The sequence below is a fragment of the Rhipicephalus microplus genome, unplaced genomic scaffold (assembly GCF_043290135.1).
Source record: "Rhipicephalus microplus isolate Deutch F79 unplaced genomic scaffold, USDA_Rmic scaffold_14, whole genome shotgun sequence".
NCBI lineage: Eukaryota > Metazoa > Arthropoda > Arachnida > Ixodida > Ixodidae > Rhipicephalus > Rhipicephalus microplus.
In genome coordinates this window covers 34,375,364-34,397,484 of record NW_027464587.1, presented here as the reverse complement: position 1 = coordinate 34,397,484, position 22,121 = coordinate 34,375,364, and the positions used below count along the sequence as shown (strand labels likewise).

The 22,121-nt window shown below is 46.8% G+C and overlaps 1 protein-coding gene across 1 annotated transcript in view; it reads left to right on the top strand.

Moving 5' to 3' along the window:
• The window catches only part of LOC119181513 (putative peptidoglycan muropeptide transporter SLC46), a 335,450-nt gene that overhangs the window by 132,549 nt on the left and 180,780 nt on the right, over positions 1-22,121 (top strand). Inside the window, exon 4 of the mRNA XM_075882962.1 lies at positions 14,423-15,201. Coding sequence (XP_075739077.1) covers positions 14,423-15,201 — 779 coding nt within the window. The remainder of the gene's footprint in view (positions 1-14,422; positions 15,202-22,121) is intronic.

Here is a 22,121-nt window from a genome sequence, read left to right as displayed (position 1 = left end):
GGTCGAAGAGCAACACGCCCCAGACTGCCCCCCGCCAGGAGACTGCCGCGATGCTCGAGGAGCGGCTCGTTGACCGAGTTCTTCTCTACACTGACGGCTACGTCACAGCGGATGTTCGGCGGCAGCCGCTAGTTTAGTCCCACCCCTCAGCCTCCACGAGAAGTGCCGGATTTCTATCAGTGAGTCTTCCGCTGCTGCTGATCTTGTTGCGATTGATCTCGCGGTAAATCAACTCGCTGTCTTCCTTTCGCAGTCAGCAGCAGTGGTATGTGACTCGCGTGCCAGCATCCTGACACTTGCGCGTGGAGAGCGCGGCGCCCCCATTGCGCAATGGCTCGCGCGGAAGTTTCCAGTTATTCTGCGGAGTGGGTGGGACGTTGTTTTCCAATGGCTGCCGTCGCACGTGAGACTACTTGGCAAGGAGACTACGGACGCACTCGCCAAGGAGGCTCACCACCGCAGCACACCCGTCTCAGCGTTCATCCGCGCGGGCGATGTTGGGCATCTTTATATTGCGCGCCATGTGCACACATTACACCCAGACTCACGTGTGACTACAGAAAACTCTCCGCGACCGCTGCCGAGGACCGGCATCAGCAGGCGTGCCCGGGCCTTCAATCTTCGGCTTCGCACCGACTGTTCTCGCACCGCTGAGAGGCAATTTCGCTTCACCAACAGCGGGAGCACTTCGTGTGCAGGATGCCCGGTGGTGGAGACGACAGGGCACATCCTGTTGCAGTGCCCTGGCTACGCCGAAAAACGCCGGCGGCTCTTCGACGGCTACGATCATCTGGGACTGCCACACGTGAGCCTAGACTACCTCCGGTTTCCCCAGGCCCACCGCTCAAGGCTCATGCAGGCCTTCGAGGCCCTACTTGAGTTCTTCGGTGACGCCGATCTCATCGCGCGCCTCTAGCAAGGCCCGCACCCACGTGTTGTTGTTTGTTTACATCTGTGGCCCCATCCGCCTCCTCTGACGCTCATCACGTGGTGCTGCCAGTCCCCACCCCGTGCCGGCTTGCCTGACTGCTTTCCCTTTCCCGGCGGCAGCGCATGCCCCCGCGCGCGGCACACAGTTGAATGCACCCTTCCTCCTCCTATACTTTTCTCCTCCTGCTTTAACTTCCCTGCCCCATCTCCGCGTGGGGCCGCGTCGGTGCCTTTGTATCGCAAGACAATAACAGATCCGCGCTTTTCTCTTCACTTTTCCCTTTCGAGAACCTCGACAGTAACACACGGAACACGCTCACTATGTGGCAGTAGAACTGCAGGGGGTTAAGGAGAAAATGAACACATCTCCAACAATTCCTGCAAATCCGGGAACAACCGGACGTAATACTTTTGCAGGAAACCAATGACCCGGTCAAGTTGGTGGGGTACAAAGCTATAGATCAGTGTGAACATGGGAGCATCACCGGTTGCTGTGACGCTAGTGTGACGCCACCTCACCGTGGCGCAACGTGAATTTACAAACGTCAGCATACTGCTTCTACTCATAGAGCTCATTCCACCGAAAATGCGTGGCCCAGTTTTGTTTATACTGAACGTGTATAGCAGGCCCAAAGCCAAACATCGTTTTAGCATGTTACGGCGAAAGGCGCGTGAAGCAGCTCGTGACGGGCCCTTGCCCATCGCGGGGGGCTTCAACGCACCCCATGCGGCATGGGGATACAGATACGAAACGCCAAAGGGTGAGCGCCTTTGGGACGTTGTGCAAAATGAGGGGCTCGAGCTTATAACAGACCCTTCTACGGCAACACGCAGGGGCAATAGCATATGTGCAGATACTTTACCCGACCTAGCGTTTATTAGTAACATCTCTAGCGCGCAATAGCACAATACGCAGAAGGACCTGGGTAGTGATCACTCAGTGATCGAAATCCAGGTTGACTCTGGACGTCACCACCACCTTCATCGGTACGCCACCAAGGGCAAGCATCATCGGCTAGTGCATTGGCACGTGTTTTGCAAAGTCCGGAAAGAGCAGAAACGTGGCAGCGCGACTATATCGAGAGCTGGGATATCGAGAGCTGGAACGCGACGCTTAGGGGTGATATAGAAACGACAACGCGGGAGGGTTTGCCGGAAGCAAGAGATAAATGTAATAGACAGGAAACTCGTACACATGTGGGAAGCCAAACGCAGCCTTCAAGACAGGTGGAAGCGTCTACGCCGCAATAGAACACTACGCAGACGCATTGCGTGGCTAAGCAGGGATATAGAAGAGCATGCCTTACAAGTATGCAGAGCACAGTGGGAGGAGACATGTAACGGGATGGAGAACCAGCCGGGCTTGGCCAAGACGTGGCATCTCCTCCGACATCTCTTGAATTCGGGTAAGACCAAAATAGCACACGCGCATAAGCTAAACAAGTAACTGCACGAGTGCAAAGGTCACGTCCGCGGACTTTCTTGATGACGTGCGGAGCCGTTACTTCAAATCCTCAGGCCCCATCGTACACCCGGCGTACGGACAGGGTAGCGAGAGTAACGCGGAACCAGACGAGGACTTCAGTGTGGCAGAGGTGAGGTCGGTACTGCACAAGCTCAAGACGAAATCAAGAGCAGGCCCGGACGGGATAACAAACAAAACAGTGCGTAACTTCAACGATTTGTCGATAGCACAGTTTACAGCTTACATGAACGAGTGCTGGAGTGTAGGCGCTATACCTAGTTCGTGGAAAACGGTGCGCATAATTATGATCCCCAAACCAGGCAAACGGGTAGAGATTGACAGTCATCGACCAATATATCTGGCATGCTGCGTTGGTAAGGTCATAGAACACTTGGTTCTCGCTCGTCTTACCAACTATCTCGAGGACCGAAACATGCTCCCGCACACGATGATGGGGTTTCGTCGAAACCTTTCCACGCAGGACGTTATGCTTCAACTCAATCATGATATCGTAGACAATAACACGTGATCTAGAAAAGCAATATTCGGGCTCGACCTCAAGAAAGCGTTCGGCAACGTTAAACGCACTGAAATGCTTGAAAGCATACGAGCGTTGGGGCTGGGCGAAAGAACGTACCACTACGTATGGGATTTCCTTACAGGTCGCCGGGCCCGCTTAGCCATCGGCGGACTAGAATCGCAAAATATAGACATGGGTTGCACAGGCACGCCGCAGGGCTCCACAACTTCGCCCATGTTTTTTAAACTCCTCCTTGTCGGGTTACCACGAAAATTGGCTGAAATAGAATGCCTCCACCGCAGCTTATACGCCGATGATTTCACCCTCTGGGTTGCCGAGGGGAATCAATCAATCAATAAGTCAATCAATGTTTTTTTAGCATGAGAAATATACATTGTGAGTAAGTATGCATGAAAAGGTCCCAAGGTAGTAAACCATTTCGGGACCACCCATGGCAATACAAAGAAAAAGCAAAAATACCAATAACGAAAGAGCAAGTCGCAAGAACATTTCAAAGTTTTTTTACAAAACAAAGCAAGATATCGAAAATTAACAAAATGAAGTTATATGTTTATTAGTCTTTTTCAATTTTTCCTAAAAACATGGATGTGCATTAAGTCTTTCATATTATGTGGTAAAGAATTCCATAATGAAATTGATGAAAAAACAATGCTCATTTTTCCATAAATAGTCCGAACTTTAGGTAATATCAGGTTATCGGCAACTGTGAATCTAGTATTATTGAAATTATCCAACAAGGTAATAGGAAATATGTCGATAGTGAGGGTGCGGTGGAAAATTTTGATTTAAAAAACACACATTATAAACGTATATTCGGGAGATGGGTAATATGTCAAGCTGGCAAAAAATCGCATGTGATGGCATTTGACGTGAAGCGAAAGTTATGTGTCGCATTCCTTGTTTTTGCAATACCTTCAACAGCCATATGTGCACTGAATATGAATTACCCCATGATTTAATGCAATAACTGAGATGACTGTGTTTGAATGCAGAATACAATGCCTTCAGAGTTTTCATGTTAAAAGACATTCATAACTTGACCAATGCCCTGATACTGTATGAAATCTTTTTAGAAGCAGAATCGGTATGTTGCGGAAATTTCAGATCTGTCTCCATTATAATTCCTAAAAATAACGTAATAACGTATAAAGGAATAACTAGTGAGTTCTTAAAAAGTTGACGAATGAATTCTAGTTTTTTGTTTGGTGAGTGAAAAAGCATAAAATAGGTTTTGGAAGGATTACTCAATAATCTAATATAGTTGCGCCTGTCAACAAGCAAATTAAGGTCAGCTTGAAGTCTGGACACGATAGTCGCAAAATCCAAGTGATGAGAAAAGAGAGTCATGTCATCAGCGTAAAGTAAACAAGAAGAATAATTAAGGCAACGTGGTAAATCATTTATAAATATAAAAATAATAACAGGCCCGAAATTTAATCTTGCGGAACACCTCTAGTAACAGGGTTAGGAGTGGATGTAAAATTTTCGACTGAGACCCTCTGAAACCTATTAAGAAGAAACCTCTGTAATAGCGTTAATGCGGGACCAGTTATGCCATAGTATTCAAAATGACGGACATATCAATGAAACGTTGCAGGAAGCGGCTGACGTGTTACTGGACTACTTCGCGACACGGGTCTCGAATGTTCCGCAGCTAAATCAGAGCTCCCCCTCTACAGACCGACTTGCAGGGGCCGTAAACACAAGAACTCCGATTATTTCAGTGAGCGTGCCGACGAAGATGTTTAAGTAGTAACATCGGATGGCGCCATCATCCCACAAGTTAACAACATTCGAGTACTGGGCTTGCACTTGTCGGCCAATGGCCACAATGGTGAAACCATACGAAGAGTACACGGTGCTGTCAATTGAACGCTTCGCCTACTGCAACGAATAACAAACTGCCATAGCGAAATGAAAGAAAGCAATACCATCCGTATGGTACATGCTTTCTTAATGAGCCGCATAACGTACGCAGCCTTCAGTCACCTTAAGTGGCAGGTGACTGAATGAACCAAGCTAGACCCTCTCATCGGCAAGGCGTACAAACGCGTGGTAGACTTACCAATAAATACGGAAAAATTTCGCGAACCGGGGTTACACAACACCCTAGATTAACTAAGTGAAGCACACAACATCGCTCAGTACGAACGTTTGGCGAGAACCAGAACCGGTCAACACACCCTTGAGAGATGGCATAAACTACCACACGCAGCGTGGCGAAAATGTCGGAATACCCAGACATATTCGAGAGCGCATCATCGTTCTGCCGTCGTCCAGAAATATTCATCCCACTCATCCCCTTGGTCGGCGCAACAAACGTACGCGAAATCTGGAACAGAAATTCGGCAGCAGTCAAGACACCGTTTACGTAGACGTGGCGCATTACGAGCGGCGACGCAGTTTCGCCTTAGCGATCACGAACAACGCAGCAACTTGCATCGCGAGTGCTACAATACGCACCAAAGAAACGTTGGTGGTCGAAGAAGCAGCGATAGCCCTCGCTATAGCTACCACGGACGCTGAAGTCATCATTGGTGATTCTCAGGCAGCCATACACAACTACGCCTGCGGCCGGATCTCCCGCGATGCAGCACACATTCTCAAAATTCACGGAGGCAGTATTTGCCACAAAAACGGCAGTTTCCTCGTATGGACCCCCGGTCACACAGATCCTCCACTCGCGGGGAAGGCGACTGCCCACGCCACGGCTCGAGGCATTCCACGCCGAGATGTGGCACGAGCCAACAGCCCTTATGTCTCGCAGACATCGAGGACAATGTGGGAGTGGAAGGGGGGGGGGGGATCGCATGCCCACTTTCAGAGATATAACCCAACACTACAGACTGAACAGACGCAAATATCTACCACCGCACGATGAACTAAACAAGAAACAGGATTGCCTGGAGACAATTACAGACTCGCACTTACCCGAACCCAGTGATCCTACGCCTCTGATATCCAGGCATTTATACATCCAACGAATGTAAAGCGTGTGGAGCAAGAGCAACGCTGCAGGACATGTTGTGGGAGTGCACCGGTAGCATCCACCAGTCCTCTATGAACCGGGTAGGCATGGCAGTCTCGAACCGTGAGGCGCGATGGGAGGCGGCTCTGCTCAGCCGCGACCTCGCCGATCAACTGTGGGCAGTCCCGCACGTCCAGGAAGCCACCCGTGTCGAAGGACTCGAGGCTGTCACGTAGGCTGGGGTGCTTGTAGCCCCACCCCGCTAAATACCGCCGTACATTCTCACTAAAGTTTTTACTCACTCACTCGTAAAAAAGGCTCGAGAAAGCTGGAAAGCCGCGTGACGGACCGTGAGCGTGCGCTTTGTCGGCCTTTTCACTACGTGGACAAAAATAACCGCGTAACACGTATCTTCCAGGAAACAATTGAGTCGGTGGTTTCTGAAAGGGCTCTAAAGCTTAGAGGTCATATTTTGCGGTTTCAGCTAATATGTATATTTTTGATAATCGATACATAGCTTAGGGGAAAATAAAAAAAAAACAGTTCGAATATCTACAGGTTAGTGCGAATATTATACCTTCGGTTCAATTCACCTCCGAAGTGCCTTTCATTTTCAAAGTCTTGGCTCAAGTTACGAGACAGTCTATAAATATGAAGTTTTACTATGAATCCGTTTTTTTTTCATTGCCATCGAATAACGTTAGGTTTTTCGTGCACAAAGAGCAACGCATGTATTTTTTATCAACGAATTTTCTATAAAGTTATTTTCCCAAAGTAGCTATTCCCATATATGTGACTAAGTTGTCTATCTGGCGACGAAGCCGATCACAGGTTTTCAGAGATAAAACAATGGAAGCCGTGGCCGAAACGCACGTTACCGTTTTTTAGAAAAGCTACTTTTTACGGCATATTCAGTTGTTAATTGTGGTGAGATGGTTCCGTGTACAAATAATAAATCTAGTAAGTTGTAAATACGATTGTGGGATGCCGTGTCAATGGAAGGACGGATTGCAACATAAAACATAACTATTTATTAGCGTAGTAGCTGTGGCGTTGCTAGAATTCCGACGCTGTGCTCGAACAGTTAGAGTAGCAATGATAACTTCCGAGCTTTGCAGCTTGGGTTTATAGCCACCACTGGTGGCGTAAGCCTCCAGTGACGCTGCGGTGGCGCTGTCCCTTATCGGAGGCGCGTTGCAGAAACTGGTCGCGTCACGCTGGGCTAGATAAGGACGAGACGGAGGCTGCGCAAGTTTGGGCGCAGCGATCGCCTCATCATCCCTCGTGGAGTGCAGAGCTAGCAGTGTCTGTAGAAATCTGAAAGGTGTACCAGACGTCCAGAGTGTGTCGAAGAAAGGAGTGGGCTTTGACGTCGGCGGCTGTGGATAGATGCCTGAGGAAGGAGTGGCACTGCCCGGTTTGTTCGCAGCAAATTATGCGGGCTTGAGCCATTCAATCGAGATGCTGACGTCGTTCAAGTTCATGCGCGGAGTGAAGTTCTTGTTGTCGCGATGGACGACTAGCTGGGGCCCGTTGTAGCGTGGCTGGAAAAAATGGCGTGGTACGGTGAATGATTGTCTACACTGAGGATATTTTGATGCTTGGCTGTTGGGCGGTTTTTGTCTGGCCTGATTAGGAATGGCCCGCTGTGGCATCAAGCAGATGGTCGTGGTGGCAGTCCGGGAGGAGGTTGTATTGTGCCAAAATTGCGAGCCGATTATTGCTTCAGCAAAGCCAGTGATGACAACATTACACTGATGGTCGCGACCTAGCTTCTTGAGCTAGGTCGCAACCAAGCAGCCGTACATTTTGATTGTGAACTGTTCGCTGCACTGAGCCCAAAAGATGTCGACGGGCGAGGACTTTGAAAATGGTCTCGTGGGTAGCAGCAGATTTCGGAACGGCTATCGACAAGGTATCGCTGCTTTGTGATTTGGTCGGCGACGAAGATGCGACGGTCTCCAAGTTGGCAGCTCGCAGCCGTGCCTAGGAGCTGCCGTTAGCGCTTCAATCATGCCGAGCGGAGCAGGGTGGTCGACATTGTCGAGCTCTGTCCTCGAAGCATCGGTGGTAGTAACACCGGCCGTGCTCACCAAGCTGCTGTGACGAGGCGGTGTTGTGGTCCCGGCTTTGAGAGTGGAAGCGTGGGCACCTGCGTTTATGCAGGTGTTTTTCGATGAAACTGAGCTGTCTTTCGATGTTGTCGATGTGGTGCGCAAGCTTGCAGAAAGCGGCAAGTTCTTCCGGGTCGGCCATGGCGGTGCGTTTTTTTGTGTGGGTCTCCAGATGTGGGTTGCTGAGATTAGTTGGCGCGAGTAACTTCCACATGCATTGAAATAGGACTGTTCAGTGATTTATTGGTCGGCCGTATCTTTAGGAGTCTTCTTCAAAGCCTGCTTGAGTACACGGTTTCTTTGTGCATCTGCGATGGAATCAAGCTCACAAATCAGAAGGCCACGGCTCCGTCTTGAATCCACAATGTCTGGTTACATGCAGTGCAAGTAAAATCGTCTAAGCCGGGGCAACATCTCGTTTTTCTAAAAGGCTTCATTCCTAAAGATTTCCTCAGTGCTAATGCTTTTTTTTTTGTCCACACCCCGAACGAGACCTTTTCACGGCGAGAGATACTTGCCTGGCCTTGTACTTGGCACCACTCAATTCCATTTGACCTTAGCTGCAATTTGCCGTCCTCAATTTCTGTGCAGCACTTTTTTTTGCCCGGGCCAGTTCTGGTGGAGTAAGGTTCCCCACCGAGTATGGGCATTCGACTTTGATGAGAACATCCTTTTTAAAATAAGTTTATTTTATTAATATTAAAATGAGTTTAGTAGCTTATTCCGACATCCAGTTATCTGCTTTCACATTCTGATCGCGATGACTACAATACATGGAAAGCTGTAGAATTCAAGCCCATTCTACATTTCTTAGCTTCACCTGTTTGTGTTCAATGAAGTGACATTTTAAGTAGGCATATATTATATATAAAAGGAGGGAAAAGTTTGGTGCCTAATAATAGGACCAATTGTTTTTTTTTACTATCGCCATTAGCGATTCTATCAACAATTTGAAATGTGTGTTTGCTCCGCGCCACACTCTATATAGCTTATCTGTAGTGAACAAAAATGGAAGTCGAATGCACTGTAGTAATTTCTCGGTTGTATATCACCCTGTAACTTGATTGATCAGCGCAGTTGTAAACAGGAATGAACTCTGGTTATTTTCAGTGCCTCTTAAAGAAACTCATTTTCGCTGCACATTGACCTCGGCCGACGAACTGCTAGCTCAGCTTACTTCAGAAAGCCGCGCCGGTCGTCTGCCACCTATTCGAGTGCAAACAAAATTTTACCGGTGGAATCAATCGCTTCGTGTTTACAATACTGCTATGGCAGTTAAATAACAAGTACCAGCCCCCCGTTGGGGTGAATTCACAGAGCTAAGGGTGTTCTGAGCAGTGACCTCGTCCACCATGCATTCTGCATACCAATACTGAAGGCGCTAATCCTGGTCCCCATAGCCCGAGGAAGCAAATATAACCTTCTTGCATCTTGTTTAAAAAGCTGCTGAAAATGTGCAACAGCCTCTCACAATAAGTCTCAGACAGCTGTCAAGGAATATAATTAGCATTGTTGAAGCTACAGGTGCGGCGTGACAAAAGCGAGAAGTTGGAGGATCGCTAGGCCGTAAATAGTTTTGACCCCGCGTTATCATTTGCTACGGTTCAGGCAGAAAAAATTGGAATGTTCTCAGGCAAAGTGGTCAATGCGTTATAAAGTAGTCCCGGGCAAGTTCTCAGCAGCGCCTCTCTCACACGCGGAGTGAAATTTCGGTGTCCCGGTGAGATTTAGACACCTAGAGTGTGCTCGAACTTCTCACCTTTTTTATAGTAACTTCTGCCATCTATGAACACAAAAAGTTGAAATCTGAGTTGCCTTGGTGCTGGTGAGCCCTCCTAATTATCAAGTTATCCTAGATGTAATCAATGAACGCTTTTTCAATTTAAACTTTTTTAGAGTTGGTGCCTGATCACGTCATTTCAATTATTTTAGGGTGCTCAATACGTAATCTCTTCACGTCAGAATGAGTTGCCTGCATCCTATAGTTCGTACGAGTTCTTTTAAAGACTATGCATGTTTTAAGTACGCCATGACCAGTGTTGCTGTTTAGATAGGGACGGGTGATCGAGGCCCAGTCTACCGATACTTCACAATATATGTACTTCGACAATTTCATCTTGTCAAAGAAGTAGAAATGCGAAATTTATACTTCAACATGAGCTAGCTTCGGTGAGTCTATATTATATCCCGAGTGAACTAGTCTAACTGTCTTCCTCCGTAATGAGATACGTTTTTTAACATTGGTCTTAATTTCTGTTCCCATATATACAAACGATAACTAAAATGAGAATAGAATATTGAAAAATACAATTTCCTCTTTAGCTTGGTTGTAAGTTAGGTAAACGGTTCAACATTCCGAATGCCTTCGTACATTTATTAGTAAATTCAGTGTTAACGTGTCGGGACCAGGATAAATTTGATTGAAAAGTAACGCCTAAAATTGAATGATTATCTACTAGATCTTTCTGAGAATCACCATAATGCAGTTTCATAATGTAATCTATATTGTTATTCTTAGGATATAAGAGCATGCACTTTGTCCTTTTAACACTTATTTTGTTGTGATAGCAATTATATCAACACTTTCTGCTGGATTTTGCCGCCGGCGTCGCCGTCACTCACCGTATATGTATACGTATCTGCGTATATAAAAAACGCAAGAAAGAAAAATATATGAGAAAAAGACACCGGCACGCGGAATCGACCATGGGACTTCTGAAGTCTGAGTGTGAGGCGTTAACCCCTGAGCAATGCAATAGCACTTCCTTCAACGTTCAAACAGCATGCCATTTATGTCTACTACTTACCGCTGGTGACGGGTATCTTGGGGAAACTATGATAATTTTCGCATTATCAGCAAAACGGTGCAATGAGCACACGTCGCCACAACATCACGACGTGGCGGTGCGCACTCTCATCCCCCACGCGTACTTTGCCCAGCGGAGACCAAGCAGGGTGGGTGCTAATGCCCGCGCTTATCTCGCGGTGGGGGCAATCGTACGTCTTGGCTGGCCTCGAGCTTTCCCGGGACAGATTCTCTTGTAGTTACCGGGCGCACAAATGTCACTACAATCGTTGCGCCATCTCCGTTTGCGAGAAGGGCGCGCTTTTCAGAAACAGCGAGGTTCAACATTCAACATTGTTTATTTGCAGGAGAAAAAATACCAAACTTTTTTCCTGCGGGAGGCAAAGACTAAAGGCTAAAAGCCTGACGAGGTCTCACCGCCTATTAACCAAAAAACAGTCTGCATCAGAGACATATACATTTACACATCAGCAGCATATAACTGTATACACCGGTTACATATTTAACCGGTAGAAGATACTGGCATGGCATAATATATTTCACTTATATAATCAAAATAATCAAACATTCAGAACATGCATTTTTGGTATATGCAAACAGAAGCACACATTTTAAGATACGCTTCGTTCCACACATTGTTGGAGCCAATCCCATTTTCAATCACAGGGAACAATCATAAATACATAGAAAGAGAGCGTACCACTACTCTTACGTGTAAATGACTATGGGTCTACAATGACGTCAGATGAAAAAAAAGAAGTGATTTAGGTTGAGATTTAAATGGTTTAGATATCAGTGTAAAATGTATATTCGATTCGTGAAGGTTTAGCAACTGAATAACATTGTAATCAATGTCCTGCTTTCAGTTTTCGTGCGTGTTTTCTTAGTTTTGTGGGTAAGTTTTCTGAAGCCATATTTAGTTGATACAGTTCGCGGGTGTGAATCCTGTAGTTTCTGTTTATGAACATGTTGCATCAGCTTAAAATTATAAACTTTTCTAACAGGTAGAATTTTGTGTTTGAGAAAACGTGTTTCAGTGTCTAGGTCCCTGGGAGGATCTTTATATTTTTCTATGATACGAAGCACGCGCTTCTGTAATACTGTTAATCTATCATAATTACTCTTAGTTGTTGTTCCCTATACTAACATTTCATATAAAAGTTTGGAGTAGAACAAGCTATAATACAGTGATTTAAATAACCATGAGGGGAGGAGGAAAGCGATTTCACTTAAACACCCCATCGAACGAGCTATATCGGTTAAGAGACAATTAACGTGAGGCGTCCATGACAGGTGCTCGTGAAACCAGACTCCGAGAAATTTTTGTGTACTGACTTGTTCTAGTCGCCGATCGCTGAACGAAATGACCATATTATCGTTTATCCGCTTGTTTAAAGTTCTGAACCAAATAAATTTGGTTTTCCGTGTTTTTAATTTTAATTTGTTTTTTTAGCCAGCTTGAGAGTTTCGAGAGGTATAGATTTGTTGAACCTTCTATTTCCTGAATGGTGGAGCCTGTAAAAAATATACTTGTGTCGTCAGCGAACATTTTTATTTTGGGTGTGTACTGAACCTCTGTAATATCATTTATATATAGAAGAAAAAGCACGAGGCCTGAAATGGAGCCCTGAGGAACTCCTTTTTTATGTTCAAATATTCGGACCGTTCGCTGTCTATGCTAACAAATTGATATCTCGATGATAAATAGCTTTTAAACAAGTCGGAGACTACTCCGCGAATTCCATAGCGGTTTCGTTTCAGCAGTATAATTTCATAATAAACTGAATCGAATGTTTTGCGCAAATCAAGAAAGACTCCTAGCGTGTACATTTTACCTTCAATGTTTTTGGTTATGCGACTTTTTACGCTAATTAGTGCCTCTTCCGTGGCCCTACTTTTGCGAAATCCATATTGATGCGGTGATAAGATATTATATTTCTCAAGATATTTCATGAGGCGCGTATTTATACATTTCTCATAAGTTTTTGAGAATACAGGTAACACAGATATCAGACGATACTTAAGTCACGGCTGTTGCCACCTTTGTGGATGGGTGTAACCTTGGCCACCTTAAGTTTTTTCGGGAAGCTTCCAGTCAAAAAGGATTAATTTATAATATATGCCAATACAGGGCTAAGTAAAGATGCGACGACCTTAACTGCAGCTGCCTTTACGTCATCATAACCACTTGTAACGTTCATTTTCATTCCTTTTATATACCGGTAGACTTCATCCGGTAATACTTCGTGTAGTACGAGAGAATTCAGGGAAACGTTTGCCTCGTTGTTATATTGCGTTGCCTCTTCATCACTCACAGCCACATTTACAAAGTATTGGTTGAATGCATTCGTCAATCCTCTGCCTTCTAGAATGATATCACCAGCTTTTACTTGCTTGGGTGTACTTGATGCTATTGTTCTTCCAGTTAAAGAATTTACTTGTTTCCATATTTTTGCTGGTTCTGATTTTATGCGCGAGAAGATGGCTTCGTAATAGTCAAGTTTAGCCTTTCTAGTGTCACTATTTAGCTTGTTACGGAATTGCTTGAATTTGCGCAATATTTCAACATCTCTAGTAGCAAGAAATCTGTAAAAAAGTGTATTTTTGTGTTTGATGCGCTTTAAGAGGTCACCATTGATCCATCGTTTTCTACTCTTAGCCTTTCGTGTCCTGATTTGTTGTATTGGAAAAGCAGTATTGTAGCGATCTAGGAAGATAGCTATGAAAGTATCATATGTGCTATCTGGACTGCATTGCACATACACAGGTGACCAGTCTGTCTGTTCAATCAAATCAGCATATTTAAGCAGAGAATCGTCATTAATACACCTAGACCCAGAGACATTTGGGTATTTATTTTTACGCAACAGGCTTTCTGTAGAAATATAATTGGGCAGGTGATCACTTAGGTCTGTGCATATTGTGCCTGCAGTGTAATCGCTACTATTTAGGCTTGGTATACATACGCCCAGTGACGTTGAGCTAGTGGTAGTAATACGGGTAGAATTTAAAATGGCATTTTGAGCTCCATATTATGATACAAGTGAGTCGCTTATTCGTGTTCATCTGTACATGTAGTGAATTTTGCGCGTCATTTGTGCGTAAGGAACGCGCGGCACATTTTCATGGGCTCGCCATTGTGCGCGTGACCTTCGAATTTGTTGCTATCGTGCTCATTGCTTCGCCTTTCTCGCAAAGCTGTGACTTTTTAATTTATTAGAAGATACATGAAGATTAAGTTCTTTGAACCAGTTGTTTGACACTGAAGTAATAGTTAAGAGGTCTCGGCAGTGCAGCCCGATAGAGGTCCCATGTGGTTGTGCACACTTGCAGGAGACAGAACTGGGACCACTGGAGTGTTTGTTCCCATTAGGAAAGAATTTAACATGGGCATGGTTGGTCTATTTTAGCCACGTATGACGTGTTGTTGAACTTCACTAGTTGTAATAACACTCGTTGTTGGGCTACTCTGTTTAAATGGTTGGTAGTCTAGCCACTTTCTTGTCTTCTCAGTATCCTGTGTTCTTTAAATTTTTGGCTAGATATATTTTCTTGAAGCCACTCGTTGTAACACATCAAATTTTCTCGTCTGGTGAAGGTACGGCCACAAGCTGCCAATTTTCCTGGCCACAGTTGGTGGCATCCTGCAAGACTTGGGCACCATCTACACCGTGGTGAATATGCACGCCCCCATGTACGTAAACGTGCTGTGTAGCCTGCCCAACGGCTTTAGCGGTGGCCTCGTATGCGTGCTCACCGCTGTGTGCAGTAACGCATCGCTCAACACTTCTGGCAGCATGCGAACTCTCCAGTTCCTCATTATTCTCATGTCAGCCATGGTCGGGCTTGCCTTCGGTCAGTTCATGGCTGGCCAGATTTTTCGCGCTGGAGGCTACCTGCCGGTGTTCATAGTCTCAGCTGGCCTGCTACTGGTGTCACTGGCGTGGGTCGTCGTCATGCTCAAGAACCCTGCAGAAGCAGAAAGGAACCCATGGCAAGCGATGCTTCGCGACCTCATGCAACTGCGGAACTTCGTCGACGGCCTTCTCGTATGCGTACGCAGCAGGCCCAACCGTGGCCGTGCACAGATCCTGCTGCTGATGAGCTCTATGTGTACCATTCTGTTCGTGTCGGAAGGCACCCGAGGCATAAACTTTTTCTACGCCAAAAAGATGTACGATTGGGACGTGAGCAAGTACTCGGACATAAATTCCGGCTTCCTGCTCTTCCGAATGGTGAGCGTGTCCGTGTTCGTGGTGATGGCCAACCTACTTCTGCGTCTCTCGGACTGCACCATCGCCTGCATAGGCATCTGCTGTGGCATTCTTCAGGGCATCAGCACAGGGGTGGCCACCAACGAAGTTATGTTCTATGTGAGTAAGTAAATTAACTTACAATACCACGTGTACTAGCATACTAGCACCATGCCCATCAGATGAAGTGGCTAGCGAAATTTTAATCACCGGAACGCGTAGCTGCTAATCATCTAGAGAAAGCAATACTTGCAATACTGTAGCTTGCCGCTAGCATATTCAGGGGGGGGGGGGGAATAAGGCAGTGTGCATTTGAGAAAGTTGAAAGGACTTGAAAAAGACTTTATGCTCAAAGCAGTGTAGCATATGCGTTGTACAAGCCAAACAGTAGGTATCGTGTGTATTATTCTTGTTAGGGAACCGCACGGTCTACGGCTGTCCCGAAAGTGCGGAACTTTCCCACAGGTCATGCTGGGACCAGGAAAAAGATTATCATTTAAGGCCCATGCCGGGCTGAGCCTCACGAGCTTCAGGTTAGGTAACGCTCAGCCCTTATTCACGCCCGTATTATGCCCGGAAAGGTTCTTCTACCACACCAGGCTTCATAAAAATAGGAAGCTTGTCACACAAACTGCGAGTACAAGATAAAAAAAAAGTTTCAGCTTTTTCGAAGCGTTCCCACTCGCAAGCAAGAACAAGTGAGCATATCGCGACATCGAGTTCTGGCGAGCCTTTGGACGTCTGTTCTGCTGTCTAAATGCTTACAATATTGGGACATATATTGTCAAACCGACGAAGTACGTACTACCGGCATCAAATGAAACGCGAAGAGCGGAGCGCGTGGCACAAGCCTTATCAATGACACAATGTGCTGCGTTCACGAGTCATTGACACAGACAGGCCCGCACATCCGGTGTGGCAGCACTGCACGATCCCTATATAGTGCAATATTTCTGCTTGCGTTCCAGGTTCGGTATTTGAAAGGAACAAAATTTTTTCTAAATCCGAGGTTAAACTACTGCAACTGCGAAGGCGAGTATTGTAGCACGGTTTGGCATCACAGAGTCAATCATCCTGGAATGACTGGCAAATTCTATTTATAGTAGACAAAGGTTGGTTCATTATGCTGGCAATTTCACGCTGTTTCACTTCATGCCGGCAAAGCAAAACAATTTGCACGCTCTCTTCCGAAGAAACACTCGGCATTTCCAGTTAAAATGAAGCCTTTTCGGGTCGTTCTCTGAAAGAAGGGTGTAGGTGAAGCAGCGCTGGCGAACGAGATACGACAATCGTTTGAAAAATCAACCGCAAACCGATTATATTTCTCTTTTTGTTTTATCGTGCCAAGACACTGATTGCACTGCGACGCTGCAGTAAAAGCAAGCAATCGCATGTGATACAATCAAAAGTGCTCGGCACGCCCATGATTTCCGCCATTGTCACCATACGAAAACTAGAGCAGAAAGGGAGATAACGCACTTTAGGTGGATCGCGTAGTGCGGCTACACCGTATGTGCACGTCTGTCATCGGTAATGACTGGACGGCCAACACTATACTGTTTCTAGTGCTTGAAACACGCGCTCTGCTTTTCGGGTTTTATTTGAAGCCGATAGTACACGATCAGTTTAGTCAGCTACTATTAAACTGCTAAGCGCAACCATTTCGACTACGTACACAGAAGAAAAAACGGAAACCAGCGCAGACGTTCAACTGATTTATTATTGCTAAAGCGCACATTTATATCTATTACAGAAGAAGATAAGAACACATGCTCACCCAAAAACAGAAGCGAAAGGAAACTGAGAGGCTACAAGAAACCAAGTGATCATTTGGAGCACCACGTGCGGGACATTTCAAATACACCAATTCTTTTTGCTCCTAAAAATGATCTACTGATGGAGCTACGTCAAGCGATTGTTGCCGCCTCATTTATGATTTTAGTGCCTTCGTTGGGATATGACGTGAGAAACATTGGCTTTTGATTGATTGATTGATTGATTGATTGATTGATTGATATGTGGGGTTTAACGTCCCAAAACCACCTTATGTATATGAAAGACGCCGTAGTGGAGGGCTCCGGAAATTCCGACAACCTGGGGTTCTTTAACGTGCACCTAAATCTGAGCACACGGGCCCACAACATTGCCGCCTCCATCGGAAATGCAGCCGCCGCAGCCGGCATTCGATCCCGTGGCCTGCGGGTCAGTAGCCGAGTACCTTAGCCACTAGACCACCACGGCGGGGAACATTGCCTTTTGAAACAGTGGCTGGCGCCTACACTGCGAAAAATGACAGGCCCAAAAACTACTTCTTCCAGTGTTGCCAAATGTTGGAGAATGAAAATAGCTAGGTGGCAGCGTGGAAGTTGCTAGAAGTGGCCTAAAAATTTACCAAGCAGCCAAAAAAGTGGCTAAATTAACTTTTCAAACATTTTTAGCCATATTCTAGAAACGCTATGAATTTACAAGCAGTTGTGTTATCTTGCAGTTCAAATATAAGTAGCAATCGACATTTTCTTGCACACAATTACGCAAAAACATGAAGGAAATAAAATTTTTATCGGTGTGCTTTAATAATTTAGGGCAGGTGAGGCTTTTAGAGAAGGGTCCATATTTCCGCCCTCATCAAAGACAAGCTGCATATGCACCGAATATTGTTAACAGTAGGGGCGTGCAAATATACAAAAATGGGGATAAGTAATCGATAATTCATAATTGAAGACTGATTATCTTTTTTCCGAATCACTTATGAATGATCACTACAGAGGAAAAAACCAAATAGGACAACGCGTTGGAGCTGTAAGAACAATTTTTGTTGTTTTATTTAGTTTATCACGAAGATACCTGCGTGTGAAAGTGCGTGCAAGTGAACCATGATCAGGTCAAGCTTCTAGGGAAATATCAAAACTCTGCTCCTAACCGCGTCAAACACTTTTTTCCTTGATACTTCTGTGTCACAGAAGGGAATGTATCTTCAATCCCCCACCATATTCATGAGATTCATATCCTTCATTCATGAAATATTATTATGCTAGCTGGTTCTGAGGGTGAAAAATTGAGCATAAGCATATACAGCACGGGAAAAAGAATTAGAATGCGCACTAGCATAAGGTTAAAGAAACGCAGGAAAGAGTTGCCCACGAAGTTTGCAAAAGGGCAGCACCAGTATGAAGCTGTGCTGATAAACGGCCATTATTCTTGGGTGTATGTAACTATTCGAAAATATCTGTCATTTGTATAGCATAATATTTTCCCGCTTATTATGACGCTGTTCTGCCGATTTCTGCGCCCAATCACTGAACAAGCTCGTGTCTCTTCTGTTTTTTGGTCCCACATATTAATGCAAATCGAAAGGAAATAAAGCAGACAAAAATCGACAATTCATTTGGTAGAAAGGGTTACTTTTTTGTTTCCATGACTTCATTGAACAAATTGCCTGAAGAAGTAATTCTTCAAAATGTGATAACGCTACTGCTGAAGTTAGATAAAATAGATGGACTTGGAGATAATTTTTGATAAAAAGCTAAATTAGCTACTCGTAGTTAAACTAATTTTTTGGCAGCTAGCAATTTCCAAATGTAGCTAGATCTAGCTACAAAATAGCTAAATTTGCTACACTGTATGCCACATTCGTTCCTCAAGTTTTGTTATTGCCCCGCCGCGGTGGTCTAATGGCTAAGGTACTCGGCTGCTGACCCGCAGGGCGCGGGTTCGAATCCCGGCTGCGGCGGCTGCATTTCCGATGGAGGCGGAAATGTTGTAGGCCCGTGTGCTCAGATTTGGGTGCACGTTAAAGAACCCCAGGTGGTCTAAATTTCTGGAGCCCTCCACTACGGCGTCTCTCATAATCATATAGTGGTTTTGGGACGTTAAACCCCACATATCAATCAAGTTTTGTTATTCCCTGTTTCACTGTCAGGTTTTTCAGCGGAAACCGCGCCTGCAGTGCTCTAGAAGCTTCGGGACTGCAGAAGATTATTTTGTTAAGATTACGCCCCCTTCGAGAACATAACAGATTACCGTGGAACTTATGTGGCTGCTAGCATTACCGATAGAATATTTGATGGCACTTGTATTAATACCGAAGCGCTTCCCCACTTGTCAGTATATCGACAGCTGATGCTCTGTTCACCGCTATGGGTACCAGTGTGTATCGCTCTATTCTGACTTTTCGCTCCCTGGTCACAAGCTCGGCCCAAATAAATGGTGTCATCTTTGACCTATAGACCCTGCCTTCATCGACGTCACACCCCATGACGATATGTTTTCCCATGATCCACCACCAAAGAGCCCCGTGACCATAGCACGACAGTGGTTCACTCGGAGGTTCCCATCGTGAATCAGTGACGTGCATGCACAGAGAAGGAGGCACCAGTAGGCTTCTGCCGCAAAGAAAGTCGTCGTTGATAGCGATCTCAGCGCGATGAGTCCCTTCCGATACAATCCTTGCTCGCCATGTTTCTTGAGTTGAACACACTCTTAATGTGCAGCCTGGTGTGCTCGAGCCATGCTAAGTCGGTGCCGGAGTTTGCTTTGAAGTCAAGAGGGTGCCCGTTGACGTGCACTTCAACGTATACCGTCCGTTGTGAGCCACCGCCGCCATGGTGTGAAACTCCAACGTTTCGAGACGCTTCTTTGAGTGGCACACCACCGCAAAGTGGCCGCGCTTCTTGCAGTGACTACAAATCACTTTGGCAGCTCAGCAGTCCGACCATCGGTGAAACTCATGACCGCGAAATTTGGAACTGCCCGCTGTGGCTGGTTTTCAAAACTTCCGACACCTACCACTGTGGCTTTTCTTGCCAGAGTCTTCTTTGCAACGTCGTCCACTTGGTAAACGCTGTGCCGGCCTAAAGTAAGTCTACTCTCGCCGAACGTGTACTCTCTTGAGCGGATTACCGCAATATCGTCACCGGCGCTCGGTGGGATCATCAAGTTTTAACTGTCCTGGGAACCGCACACCCTTCCCAAGGCTGTAGAGCATCTCCATCTTTCTCTATCGCCTTCAGAAGAACCCATGTGAGCACTGCGCCGCTAGGCCTAAGTGGCGACCCAGCACGCCTGTGCCCTTGCGGGTGACTTACGGGTGACTGTGCGCTTTCGGGTGACTTGGCCTGACGGCGCGACCCCTTTCACAACAATATGGACGCTAACACTACGCCATCTGCCGACGTGACCACTACCATATGCGTGCAACCTGCATTCAGCCCCAACGACACGCAGGTTAACACGGACGCTCTCGACCTTGACGAGCTCACCTCAGCAAGCGGAGATATATTGTCTGCATCGCTGGGACTAGCGAGCGACATTGACAAACACTGGAAGCTGGCAATTTTCCGTCGTCGGCGTTAACGCCAGAAAAATTTCGACAAAGCTCGAAAGGAATTGATGCAGCCAGGCGATTGATTAATTGATTGATATCTGAGGTTTAACGCCCCAAAACCACCATATGATTATGAGAGACGCCGTAGTGGAGGGCTCCGGAAATTTCGACCACCTGGGGTTCTTTAACGTGCACCCAAATCTGAGCATACGGGCCTACAACATTTCCGTCTCCATCAGAAATTCAGCCGTCGCAGCCAGGATTTGAACCCACGACCTGGATGCAGCCAGGCGTTTCTGCAAGCACTCCGCCCAGCCACGTCAACGCCACGGCTGCCGCGGCTGCGAGCGCTCTCACTTCGCAGGTAGACGCGGGGCCGGCGTCGCACCAGCGCGAACACCACCCGTAACGAAGCCGCGCCAGCTACAACGGACACCGTCGCCGCTTCCACTCACGGACTTAAAGATCATCATGCGCCCGAAAAACGGCCTGGCCATTCGGAACTTCAATATGCATTGAATCTCCCGGGCCGAAGCGGGGGCGGGCAATTCTCAACAACATTGTACGGGCGACCACTTCAATACACGTACTCGGTTCGGCTCGAACATCATATTGCCAGATGCCACATGTTGAGACGGCTGAAATTCTCTGTCCGATCACAACCCTCACGCTTGAGAAGACCTACGAATTCAATACGTATGTGGCGGCCCCCGAGGGCACCTTGCGGTGAGATTTTCATGAGATAGGCCCCGGCACAAATCCGGAAGAACTCACCGTCAACCTCCGCGTGTGCACTCAGCGAGTGACAGTGCAAAGTGCAGGAATGCTTGATGCTACCAAAGCTGCCGTAATCATTTTTGAGGGCCGCCTTCTGCCCCAATATTTAATGCATTAGCGGGGGAGGTGGCCTGCCACCCGCACAAGCCGCCACAGCAAGCCTGTCAAGTCTGCCTACAACCGGGGCACCGCGCAGACGTATGCCCCATGCCGAGCACTCGTGTGTCGACAGCGTAGTATGGTCGACCCCGTTGACAGTCACCCCTGTGCTCCCATATGTCACATGTGTGGGGATGCCCGCTTAACGGGCGCCAAAGAATGCTCTCAGAGACTGGAGGCCCCGCGCCCAGGGCCACTTCCTCAAGTAGTAGCACCAGCCAGGGGCCGTGACCCCCATCGTAACCCACCCACTCCCAAACGCTGGTGGTTCAGCAAGGAAAACGTGATCTCATGCAGCCACTCCCACTCTCGCTCAAGGTCGCCGTCCTTCCCACCCCTCCCTTCTGTTGTACCTGGCCCAGCAGCAGCAGCAGCAGCAGCTGCTGCAGCAGTAGTGGCGGCGGCAGCAGGAGCAGCAGCAAAAAAGCAAAGCAAACAACAACACCCCCTTCCCCCATCAACAGTCCCAGCACACGCTCAGCAAACCTGCTGAGAAGCCCGATCCCACTCAATCAGCCAGCGCCGACAACAAGTTGAGCTGGTCAGCAAAAGTAGATCCTCCTCCCTTCGCTCCTCTCAATACCTTGTCCACCACATACGAATAACTTTTCACAGAAGGCATAAAGCTCAAACAAAAGCTGGCAGCTGTCAGGGCACGTCAAGTGAAGGACAGTTCTAAATTCCATGCCCTAATGGCACGTCTTGTATCACCGCCCGACTCTCCCGAAAAACCCGCCCTAACCACCTTCGAGAGACAGAAAACCTCTAAAATGGCGCTATCAATT